The 12,475-nt window shown below is 31.2% G+C and overlaps 1 protein-coding gene across 1 annotated transcript; it reads right to left on the reverse strand.

Moving 5' to 3' along the window:
- Positions 1 to 8,686: 8,686 nt before the first annotated feature.
- On the reverse strand, positions 8,687 to 10,723 carry LOC126764851 (uncharacterized). The gene has a single exon (XM_050482460.1). It carries the CDS (start codon positions 10,622 to 10,624, stop codon positions 8,849 to 8,851), a length of 1,776 nt encoding a protein of 591 aa, XP_050338417.1. The 5' UTR covers positions 10,625 to 10,723; the 3' UTR covers positions 8,687 to 8,848.
- Positions 10,724 to 12,475: the final 1,752 nt, after the last annotated feature.

Below are 12,475 nucleotides of genomic sequence, written 5' to 3' on the forward strand. Positions count from 1 at the left end.
CATTCCCATATACAGTTCAAAAATGAAAGAAATCGGATAATAACCACGCCCACCTCTCATACAAAGGTTATGTTGAAAATCACTAAAAGTGCGTTAACCGACTAACAAAAAATGTCAGAAACACTAAATTTTACGGAAGAAATTGCAGAAGAAAGCTACACCCAGGCTTTTTTTAAAATTGAAAATGGGCGTTGCCTCGCCCACTTATGGACCAAAAACCATATCTCAGGAACTACTAGACCGATTTCAATGAAATTCGGTATATAATATTTTCTTAACACCCTGATGACATGTACGCAATATGGGTGAAATCGGTTCATAACCACGCCTTCTTCCAATATAACGCTATTTTGAATTCCATCTGATGCCTTTTCTGTATAATACGAGTATATACATTAGGAACCAATGATGATAGCGGAATAAAACTTAAAAAAATACGGTATTTGAAAAATATGTAAATGACGTATAATGAAATCTCGATTATCACTTTATCATACGAGAGTATAAAATGTTCGGTGACACCCGAACTTAGCCCTTCCTCACTTGTTATTTTTGAAGTTGTTTCGCAACTTTACATCACCTCCAGTTCGCAGTGTGATTTTCACATATTTATAGCTCTACTCGGAGACGTCATCGACACATCTGGCGAAGATTCTGCTTAAGTTTCTTATTGTTTCTGATTTTTCCTTTTTAATAGGCAATTTGTTTGGTTTTCAAGTTCTTCTTCGTCTGGTTCGACTACGAAGGTTGCCTTTGGTGGTTGAACTGCCGGTAAAGAGGTAAAAAATAATTTAAATAATTAATTACATGTTTATTTTGATGTGTTATTGATTCAAACTTTTAAAATTACAGGAAGTGTTTTTGATTTTAAAAACAAGTGCAAGAATAGGTACTCCGTATAATATTTATTGAATGAAATAAATAATAGAACAAAAATATAATTACAAATTAACTATATACTATATTTTAATCATAGCTGTTAAATTATGATTACGATTAGTAATCGGTTAGATTATTTTCTAAAAAGATTCGTAATGATTATTTAATTGTGCGTATGAAATATTGGGATTACGTAATGATTACGATTATAAAGAATCAAAAAATAATAAGGATTATTATAAATTAATGAAAATAATCAAAAATAATCAAAAATAATCAAAATAAATAATTGATTCTTTTCAGCGATTCTTTTTGATTACTTTCAATCCAAAACACCAAACAACTTTTCTCTTTAAATTTTAAGAAATATTTTTATTAAAATTTCTTAGATTGTTTTTTGTATACTCTGAGCCTCAGATTCTGAGATATATGCATTTATATGTATATATGTATATATATTATATTATTATAAATATTATATTATAAATGATGATATTTTTGCTATTATTAATAGCAATTCAGCCATTCAATTTAATCAGCCTCATCGCGAAATTTCCCAGTTCTGATCATCAGAATAAGCTTCAATGAGCGTAGCTGATATTTACACCTGTATGAAAAACAACAATGCTGAAGGGAGTAGTGTTAGAATTCAAGAACGGTTGTTAACTTGTTGGTACGCTTACGTTAATAAGTCAAACAAGAGCTTATAAAGTGCAATCATATAACCTATACTTCATACTTCACGTGTCAGTCAGTTGTTATTAATTGTATTTTGTGTGCAAAAACGCTCCATTTGAAGACAACATGTCACAAACTGATCAATTGGTTTTTGGAGAAAGCGACTTCTCAAATGATGATGAAATTACAAGACAAGAATTACGAAAAGTAATGAATTATTTGCAAATAATAGGCATTTTGATTTTGACCTCAACGGTAGGATTGCTTGAATATTCTTAGATTATTTTTATTAAATTCATTTATCTTTATACATACACAGATAACGAAGAAGGAACAAATGCTACTCCTGAGCCAAGTGCTAGTGATCGTCGGGCTTTTTTGACCCATCACTTTTTCTGTTACTTAAATAACAATTCAAGAACAGACGACACTTGGGTAAAACATTGCAGTCTAAAAGAAGCTTTTGTTGCCTTTAATACTCCCCTGACATCCTCAGCACCAGTAGAGAGGTTATTTTCCTTTGCGGGGATAGTGAACAGTCCAAGGCGCCAGTCAATGTCGGACTTATCATTTGAGAAATTGGTGTTATTGAAAGCAAATTCTAAATGGAGTTAATGTATATTTTTCTTGCTATATTGTTATAAATGAAGTTTGTTATTTTTTGGTGTTACATTTAGTTACTATGTCTTGATTCAAGACTCTTGAATATCTTTATTTGTTGTACAAAATTGAATAAAAAAATTTATTAAAAATTAAAAAAGCAAAAAGACCAAAGTTGTTTGGGGTTCTGGATTGAAAAGAATCAAAAAGAATCAAAAATAATCGAAAAGAATCGCTGAAAAGAATCAATTATTTATTTTGATTATTTTTGATTATTTTCAGTAATCCAAAGTAATCCTGATTATTTTTTGATTACTTGTAATCTTAATCATTACGTAATCTACTTGGGACCAAGATAATCGTAATATAATCAATTATTTCACTCTCAAATACAAAGTAATCAGGTTACTAATAATTACGATTAGTAATCAAAACTTAACAGGTATGATTTTAATACATATAAATGTATGTAAATTTATTTTTCATGAATGCATTACTATATTTACACTTCAAAATTTCGAATTTTCCCTTTCACCTATCGGAACGGCAAAACTTCTAGAGGCACGACCGCAATAAAAAAAATTGTCAACCTCCATTTTCATAGAATAAGGGAAACGATCATCGAAAACTTATCCTAGCGGCCTATATTTAGGTGTAAGATGCTTTCAAACAACGGTAATATGGCTGCACTGATATCGGCAATCACTTCTTTTGACATTAACCATAACATACAAGAAAACTGCAACAAACTGGTTAAATTAAATGCTAAGCACTAGAAAAGCCATATACAATGTGAGGATATAAAAATCGCTCATCCGATCACATGGGGCACCTCATCAGAAAGCATATAATCCCTATTGCATAACCCAGACAAAAGAAATACTTATTTGAAGGGAATTCATTGAACGCAGGGTTTCTAAAATTGTTCATATTTGGAATTAATATAAAAGAGCTATTGTCTCAAATGTATATTGGTTCTGTGTAAGTGTGATCTGTCATATACTAACATATTAGGAGGCAATAGGCGAAGATAACTACACCAACAAAGACTTTGGGGAACATTACGATTCCAGCAATACATATTAAAGTATGATGCAATGCTTACGACCAGCCGTCTATAGGTTTTAGGCCATTTTATGCTGAATCATCTTCAATACGGACGTATTAGTATGGTTATTGAATTTGGACTAGATTAGCACAGAAATCGATTTGCATAGAAGGAGACAAGTGGGAACCAGGAAAACAAAGAAAATAAAAAGACGAGCTAGCCCGATCGGAGCAGGTGGGAATTCAATTCAATTCAGTCAACTCTTTCAAGGGTTGCTTTTAGCTATGAGCACCAGAGGAACTGCTCAGGTCTTGAAATACTAGTTGTACATGTATTTTATCAAATACACAGAGTTGCTCGATAGGGCTTAACTGGTTACCACTTGGGAGCAGAATTTTTCTAATGCTGCCTTAGGGGAACCCGTTGCGGTCTAGCCCCTACCTTTCCATTCATAATTTACAATATACTTTCGCTAAATTTATACCCATATTAACGATTATTTAGTACTTCTAGAAATTACTTAAGATATGCAAGCCTAGAAATACTCAAATACAATAAAAATAAATAGATTTAACCAAAAATCTTGCTTTTTGTATTTTACCTACAACTAGGATAAAAAATATGAATAAGAAAAATTTTAAATGATTCCTCAAATGCTTATAATAATGAGCTAAACCTTTGAGTGTTTATTATCATTTCTTGTATTAAAGGTCTTAATATCTTACTATGCTGATTACTGCAAAAATAAATCTTATTAAAATAGCTCCTTGACAACTGGCACAGCGAAAGAATATTGAGGAATGATATGTGAGTATGCGCCTTGTGGTGTGACATAAGATGAGCTGGCTGAAGCTTTCGCAGGAACAGTATAAGACGGTGAAGGAGCAGGAGACGAACATTGAGTTGGTGTCAAGGACGCCTGACAACTAAATAAGTAGTTCCTTGGACATGGTAGTGCTGGGATAGAAGACGGTTTATATGAAAGAGTTGTGGCATGTGCTAGCTTCGAGTATGGATATGTAGAAACACTGCTATATGCCGTTGGAGGTGCAGAAGGAGATTGGGATGACCGAGTAATGCGTACTGATTGCGCTATTCCAGCTGGGATGAGTATTCCCTGTGATGGCTCCATTTGTATAATTTGAGTCATCACACAACTCATCGAGAAAAGAATAATCAAAAGCGTTATCATATTAAAACTTGAATATAATACAATGCTTCATTCAACTCCGACTATTCTGAATTTATACAGTACAATGCTCTTTTATACAGATTTTGATTTCGCTGTCGTTTACAAAACGTGATTTGCGAAGAAATATGTATGTTTGAATGTATGTACTACGTAATAAAAAACCGTATATACAAAAAAATGACATTTATTCTTAACACTTTTGGTTTTTATAACAATTTTCCTGTTATTGATAATTTATTAATTTTAACCAGCAATTATGTTATTTATATAAAAAATTTGAAAAAGTTAAATAAGTAAAAATAAATTGCGAACTACCACTTACTAGCATTTCTTGAAGGGTATTAACATAAATTTGTAAGCATGTCGAAAATTGCTGCTATCGACAGAATTCAATGTGTAGTTTCGTATTTCAATCGGTTAAACATAAAAATTACTAAGACATAAATAATCACAGTAACTTCCAGTTAAATTCTTCTTGATTTAATGAATTGATTTGAGTGTAAAACTGAAGCTATATTAAATATCTTTAAAGATTAAGCAACTTATCCTCTGCCAAATAACATACCCATGCATAAACATATTTTTACATATGAGTGCAATTCTATGTTTTCTTAAGAGTTCATTTGAATATTATTTATTCAATTTTTCTCATGATAAAAATTATTCTTTGCCTTATTGATCTAAAGTAAATAAATTAATTAATTAAGAATGACAGGCTGGGCAGTATTTTTTATTCAATTATAGTAATACTATGTATATGTTCCACATTTTTACCATGTGTACAATTTTGGAATAAAATTTGCGTTGGGCTGGGCTGACTACCACATAACGTTATTTTATAATTTTTTACTACCGCATACTACCGTGCTATGTTTTATAAAAAATATTTTTTTTGTTTTCTCTGGTGGGCATATAAAAAAAATACGTTGGTAAAAATACCAAATATTTGGTTATCATCAAAAACGATCGTGTACAGTAGTTTTGTGCCTTAGCTTTAAAATCGATTTTGGATATATTTCTGTCCACAGTTAAAGAACTATCAACAGGTTTATAAAATTTGGTCTTGTTTATTTTTAAGTCTTTAATTTCATTTTAAATTACAAATTATTAAAAAAAACATGAAAATGTGCCAGATATATTTATAAATGAAGTTTTGCTTAATAATTAAGATATTTTTATCGCAGTTCTAGGTACCACAACGGACAGGCGCTATAAACTGTCCAAATGAGAAGACCCTATTAGGATCGATCATTTAACATAACCAAACATTTTCTTTTATAATTTTCCAGTTGACACTATTTATTTAAGTACCAGCAGTGATTTACATCATTTCTTCCATCACTTTTAGATTCTGGTGGAATAACTTTGGTTTTTCGTCACTACAATTTCCAAAGTTAACTAGATACTCATATTTGCTCCTGGAATCTGAGAGTATGTCAGAGTATTTTCTTCATATAAGAAAATTTTCAACTATCAACACAAAACTTTTTTACGTATCACTTTCCAGAAAGTCATAACTTTGATAAAATCTATAGCTTTCATTAATTGCTATATTTAATATTCCACTTTTCAACTTTTCCATACTAAATGTAGAAAATTCTTTGCAAACTTAATTAAAACAATACGTTTACTTCAGCGCATAGAAATTCAGTTGTTCTTTATGTATGTGAAAGCACGCAAAAGTGAATTACTATCAATTAAAATCATAAATTGAATTATCAGAACAGACGCAGCGATACCTCTATCTGAAATGTGACACAGTACAGAAATCAAAATTCAACAGATTTCTATGTCATGTCCTGCGTTTGGTAATCAAGTACATCCAAAACCTAATAAACAGATTATATGCATATGTGGCAGTGCTAATGTATGGCAGTGCACTGTGCGTTTGACAATTGTTTTATGAATATACATATACATAAAGGTAAATGCAAATAAGGGCATAATGCAAAGTGTATGTAAATGTATATATATTTTTACCATTATTTAAATATGTGCAGTCAAATACCTTTCACTAGACTACCTTGATAATCTAACCTACTCTACATATGTAAATAAATTGGGGCGATTGCACCTGCTTAATGCAGTAAATGCATTACTTTCACTTTCTCAATCAGCAATTTTTTTTATTTTGAAAGTGGTACACAGACAAATATGGGAACTTAAATGGAAAATTATATTAATAAAAGTCAGTTAAAGTATTTGCATTCAGTTTTTTGTATTTCGATTTGAGGTGGATACAGTTGTGACAATAAATTGATTAAAGATCGGTGAAAAATGAAACTTCAATCGTTTATTATGTTTATTTTATGGAGTTCATCAGCCAATAAAGTTTTACCATTTAAGCTTTCATCCATAAATCCTAGCGTATTGAATTCCATTCAATCGTTATACTATCTTGAAGCAGACACTAACTCGAACCACGTAGAGCCTAAGGAAGACTTAAAACGAACACAGCGATCATTTTTAAAAAAGTTTTGGAAGGATATCGGTCTTCAGAATCCTTTTAATGATGAGGGTTGTGTTAATTGTTGCAACAATAACTACAACGCTGGTGAGGGCGATATTTATGAAAAACCACCAACATCTTCTGATATCCCTTCCTTTCAACAACTACCTCCTTTACACTCATTGCAACCGTTTGATCCGTTAAGAATTTTTCAACCATTTTTAAGATCCATAGATTTTAATACTAATGGATTTAATGGAGCTGGTTATATAAACAATGAGAACAAATGCAACACCCCCAAAATATATGAGGGAGAAAATTCTGATGTGATTAATAATAATTATGAGATGGGAACTAGCGAAGTTACTGAGTGCAATAATATAGAAAGGCATAAGGCGAAAGAGGACACGGACTACAGCTTTGATATAAATAAAAATAATGGACCGATATGCTCAAATGAAAATGGGAAAATTTATAAAAACTCATCTGTTAAAAATACTTACCAAATGATAGATACCCCGCCTGTTAAGAACACTGATGTATATACTGCGCCTCCGTTTCAAAATTCTCAGCAAAATGTATACCAAACAAATGTGTATACAAATGAAAAAAAAAAAATTCCTTCATACGATAATTTGAAAGATGAACCTGACACAAAAGTGATAAATTCGAATCAAAGTTCACCTTGTGGCATATCTCCACACAGCGCACTTTTATCAAATAAAATTCCACCATCGGAGGAATATCTAAATCTTTGCAGTCACAAAAATTTTGCTTCCCCACCGTTATTACCGTCACTATCTTCTAGGTATGGGGTTGGGTCACAATGCAGCTGTACAGAAGTGACACCAAGTGATATCGCAATTTATGCTATTATGACACAAAATTCATGCACATTTGCTCCATCAATAAAACCGCATGCATTTAATGTTAATCCATATTATTATGGAAATAATATTCACGATCTTTATAAGGGACCGGCCCCACCAATAACATTGACAGAAGCCGACCAACCATATCGTAGTTGTCCTGAACTTTTCACTGACTATCTAAATCATGGAAATTATAAAAAAAAATATGCTAAAGGCAAAACATTTGTTAATGCTCCATTCATTTCATGTTAGCGCAGCATTTACTAAGGGGATGAATTCTATGGAGTTTACGTTAACTTTATTATAATTAACACACGTACATATGTATATATGTTTGACCCAATAATTTAGAGGTAATATTATTATTTGCATAAACGTAAGTTATTACAGCTCGTTAACCGTAACTTTAAGTTTCATTTATAATTTAATAATAACATCAATAATTTAAATAAATAAAATTAAAGTATTACAAAAATTATTAGTTTGTCTAATCAAAAAATTTTATTTGTTATGTGAATGAGTGTAAAATGTCCTTGAAATAGAAGGACTATGACTCCGGATATAATCCTCCTCTAAATAAATTATGTACATACATAACGTGTATATATCATATAAATTTAATATAAATACATATGTATGTATAGTATGTTCAACAAAATCAAAATTTATCTGTTAATGTACACAAATGTTCAATAAAGTTTATTTTACTACAATCATATTAATAAATATGGCAAGAAGAACAAAGCCTCCAAAAACATCGCTCGCCTTAAAAGAAATAATTTTCACTATTTTATGTACATACATATGTATGTACAATTATATACAATATCGAACCAAATAAAATCATCCTGTTTTTATTTATACATATACGCATATATGTAAATTTTTGGCTTTTTATTTAAAAATTGTGTTATTGACATTAAAATCAAACCTACATATCATCACCGAATATGCAAAACTACGTATCATTAAAAAATTCGAAATTGAGTTTTTATTAATTTCGATTCATTTCATCCTACATATAGTACTATATACATATATGTACAAAATTTTAAGCTTAATAGTTCAAAATATGTATCAATATGAGTAGTTTCTATTTTGCAAAGCTAATTATTAAGACATTTTCAATTTTAATTAATCCTGTGCCGCATTTGTAGGCGTCGGGCCTTTTCAATAATTGTCAAAATTTTTTTAGTAGACTCTTCGCTAGTTTGATTCCAATCTTCTGTTATAGATGGTTTCGTTATCTCGTTAGGTTTAGCTGTTGTAAAATTTCTAATTTCACTTTGACTTTGTAATTTGGAATTATCTCCCTTTTGCAAATCCTCAAATGATTTTATTGATATTAAGGAATCAACATCCGAAGACTCGGCTAAAACTGTGGTCATAGGCAGTGTTGTTATTTGCATATTATCTAACTGTACTGCTACATTGTCGTCCTCAATGTGTGGACGTAAATCATTATTGAACTTGCTTATTGGCATCATTGCTGGCTGGGATATATATGTTAATGGATTTGAGCGCGAAATTTCTGGGATGGGTGTTGTACTTTGAAATATCCCGTCTGTGACATGTGACGTTGGCAATAATACACGCGCTGAACCTAGTAAGTCACCTAATCGTGGTATCATACTGAAATAAGGAAGCAGGTTTGTTTGAAAAATATGAAGCAATGGGTTATAAGAGGATCCGACTAATTCTCTAGTTTCTGGCCGTCTTAAAAACTGATTTTCGCAAACAAACTTTTCATATGACGGACTATTGTAGGTTGGAGGAAGAGGTCTATAACTAGTAAATGAGTCCGAAAGTTTATCTTCAGATGAAGGATTATAACATGGTAGAGTTATAATGATAGGTGGTAAAGTGAACCCCGTTTCAGGTGGACAAGCTTTACAATATTGATTCGAAGGTGCTTCTGGGACAGATAGTGTTTCTTTCCGTAAATCATCATATTGACCTTTCTCTATACTCTGACTCCTTAGGCTAGTATACGGTAATTTATATTGAAGGCTTTCTGTTGAATATTGTTGGTTTCGGTTACTGGTTTCACTAAATATTTGTTGGGAAGCAATACTTGTAGCGTCATAAAGTAATGGCAATTCTTTTACCAAGGTTGGCGAAGCCATTTCAATCTCTGGCCTTGGGATAGGTGCATTTAATGAATATTGTAAAGAGTCAGCAGAATCATCATTTGTAGGATTAAAATTCGATTTTTCAGTCTCTAAATCAAGTTTAGCCAGGCAATTCTTTGCATCGAAGTTATTAAAATAAAAATTTTTTGATTGATTAAGGTCATATAGTTGTGCAATACAATCTTCGTCGTCTTTTCTAGTTTTCAGATATTCATTGTTAGAATTATAACGTCTTGATGGTGTTTCATTGTCCTCTTCGTATTTAACTGTGCTTAATATGAATGGCATCGAAGTTGGTAATCTTTGATCAACGGGACTGGAATTCAAAGGAGGTGTAGTCTTTTCCGAATTAGAATGAGTCGATTGACTATATCTATTAACGAAGTTCGAAATGCCGAAGGTTCCTTTATTAAGTTGCACATTTGGAAAGAGAAGTAAAGGTTGGTGTGCAACATAGTTACTTTTATTTTCTCCATATTTGGGCATGGGTATGATGTTGCGATCGTTGCTTAAGAAATTATTATTTTTAGTATATGGTACTTGTTGTACAAATCCGGGAAGTTTTCCATTTTTACACAAAAGATATGGTTCCTCTTGTAAGTGTCTAGGTTTTATTTCAACACAAATTGTTGCTAATGAACGTCTTACTCTTTTTTTAATAGGTGTACCATATTCGTAATTATCATTCACTTTAGCTCTGCTACACTCTATGAACAGGATCCAATAAATCGCGTTGAAAAATAGTAACACAGTACAGTCTTTCTGCGCCCTCATCTTAATCAAAAGTCAGGGCTTTAGTCTAAAACACTTGGAAATTAATGAAAGATTTGTATTCACTGAAACGAACGCAAGTCGATGGAGTTGGAATTATGTAGCTTTCTAAAAATAAAAAGATAATTATTTAAAGAATAATTCACTTTTCATGAATTCTGTGAAATGAATTTAAGATCTAAAGGTATATTTTTTAATAATGTACTTGTGTTTATGGTACACGGAGATTGAATATTATTATTATTTAAAAACCATTGTTTCTTAAGAAATTTTCGCAATTTAATAAAACTCATTTCATCATATTATTTGAAACCATCAATGTAATGCAAAATCATGCAAACAACAACATATATGTACATGCCATGTTGTTACCGTAAACATATGTACAAGTATGTCCCATGGCCAATAAAAAAAAGCAAACATACATCCAAAATGACGAATGATATTAACGGGTAGATTGTAACAAATTGACTTTCTGAAATACATAAGTATGTATATCCAAGTATTCTTAAGTTACTGACCGCAGAACGATAACGACAGTTGATTAGAACAAAAAATATGTTTCGTCATGCATAGCTATGTTATTTGAGATTTCTACCAAATTATATGCCACATACGACTGCATTCTTAGTACGGTAAGAATTAGCCACGCGAAGCAGTCTTTCATAATTTTCTTTTCTATTATTATTAAAATAAAATAGTTAAGCATTTTCGCTAAAAATTACAACGGTTTAAAAAAACGTACGGTAAGCCAACTGTACTATAGTAAAAAGTTGTGATTTGTTTTGTCAAATTGTGGCAATCAAAATTTAGTAATTAGCAATTGTGGCATCTATATTAATAGAACTCAAAGAAAGTAATTTAATTTGTCAGATACAAGTAATTTTTTATTTCCATTAACCACTTATTGTGTTTTCGGGGTTTTTTAAATTGAAAAAAAGTTTTTAAATTTACAATTTGCATTTGTCCCCTTTTGGCACGCAACCTGCGTGGGATTAGGATTTTTGGTGAATTTAATGCTTGCTTTTATTTTCAAACGGTTGAACTCGTGTCCTTAAAACGGAACGGTTATTTCTAGCTGCAGTTGTAGACAGCACTATACTGAGAAAACATCAGAACACTTTTGTAAGAAAAAATTTCTGAGGTTTATTGTGAGGTTATTCTTGATCAAAACCCACAAAAAAAAAGTCCAAAAAACTCAACACATGAGGTGAAAAGCACTTTGATTTGAACCAGCTGTTTTACGGAAAAGGACAACCAAAAACAGTGAGTACTTTCGCAAATCTGTTAAATTTGGTGCATATAATAATAATTTCATTTATTTTAAGGATTTCAAATTATGAAAGGACATTTCAGGAGCAGCTCCAGCGTTACAGCATATTATTTAAATATAAATATCTTTTTATTCACACATGTATTAAATATATATATACATACATACATATTTATGTATGTCTTTTTATTCATACTCAGAAGGAAGTAAAATGTACAAAGACTGTAGGTTACATCATTATTGTAATAGATAAATACTTATATTTAAAATAGATAACTAGTTCCTCCAATATATTTCAACAAAATAATTGCATATTTCTTCAAAATATTGAAATTAACATATCAAGCTCAACCGATTTTGCATTGTTAGGTTTGTTTTCATACATCACAAATTTGTGAGGAAAGTGGGAACATTTGTGCTTTTGAAATCACCTCAGCATACGCAAAATCTCACAATAGTGGGCGTGGTGAATTCAGCAGTTTTACACTCTTGTAGAAGATTGTACCTTCTCTATTAAAATCTACAGCTCGAATTATTTTCTCCAGAAGTATGTTGAAGAAGTCGCACGATAGAGAGTCGCC

Source organism: Bactrocera neohumeralis, unplaced genomic scaffold (genome assembly GCF_024586455.1).
Source record: "Bactrocera neohumeralis isolate Rockhampton unplaced genomic scaffold, APGP_CSIRO_Bneo_wtdbg2-racon-allhic-juicebox.fasta_v2 cluster10, whole genome shotgun sequence".
In the NCBI taxonomy this organism is placed as follows: domain Eukaryota; kingdom Metazoa; phylum Arthropoda; class Insecta; order Diptera; family Tephritidae; genus Bactrocera; species Bactrocera neohumeralis.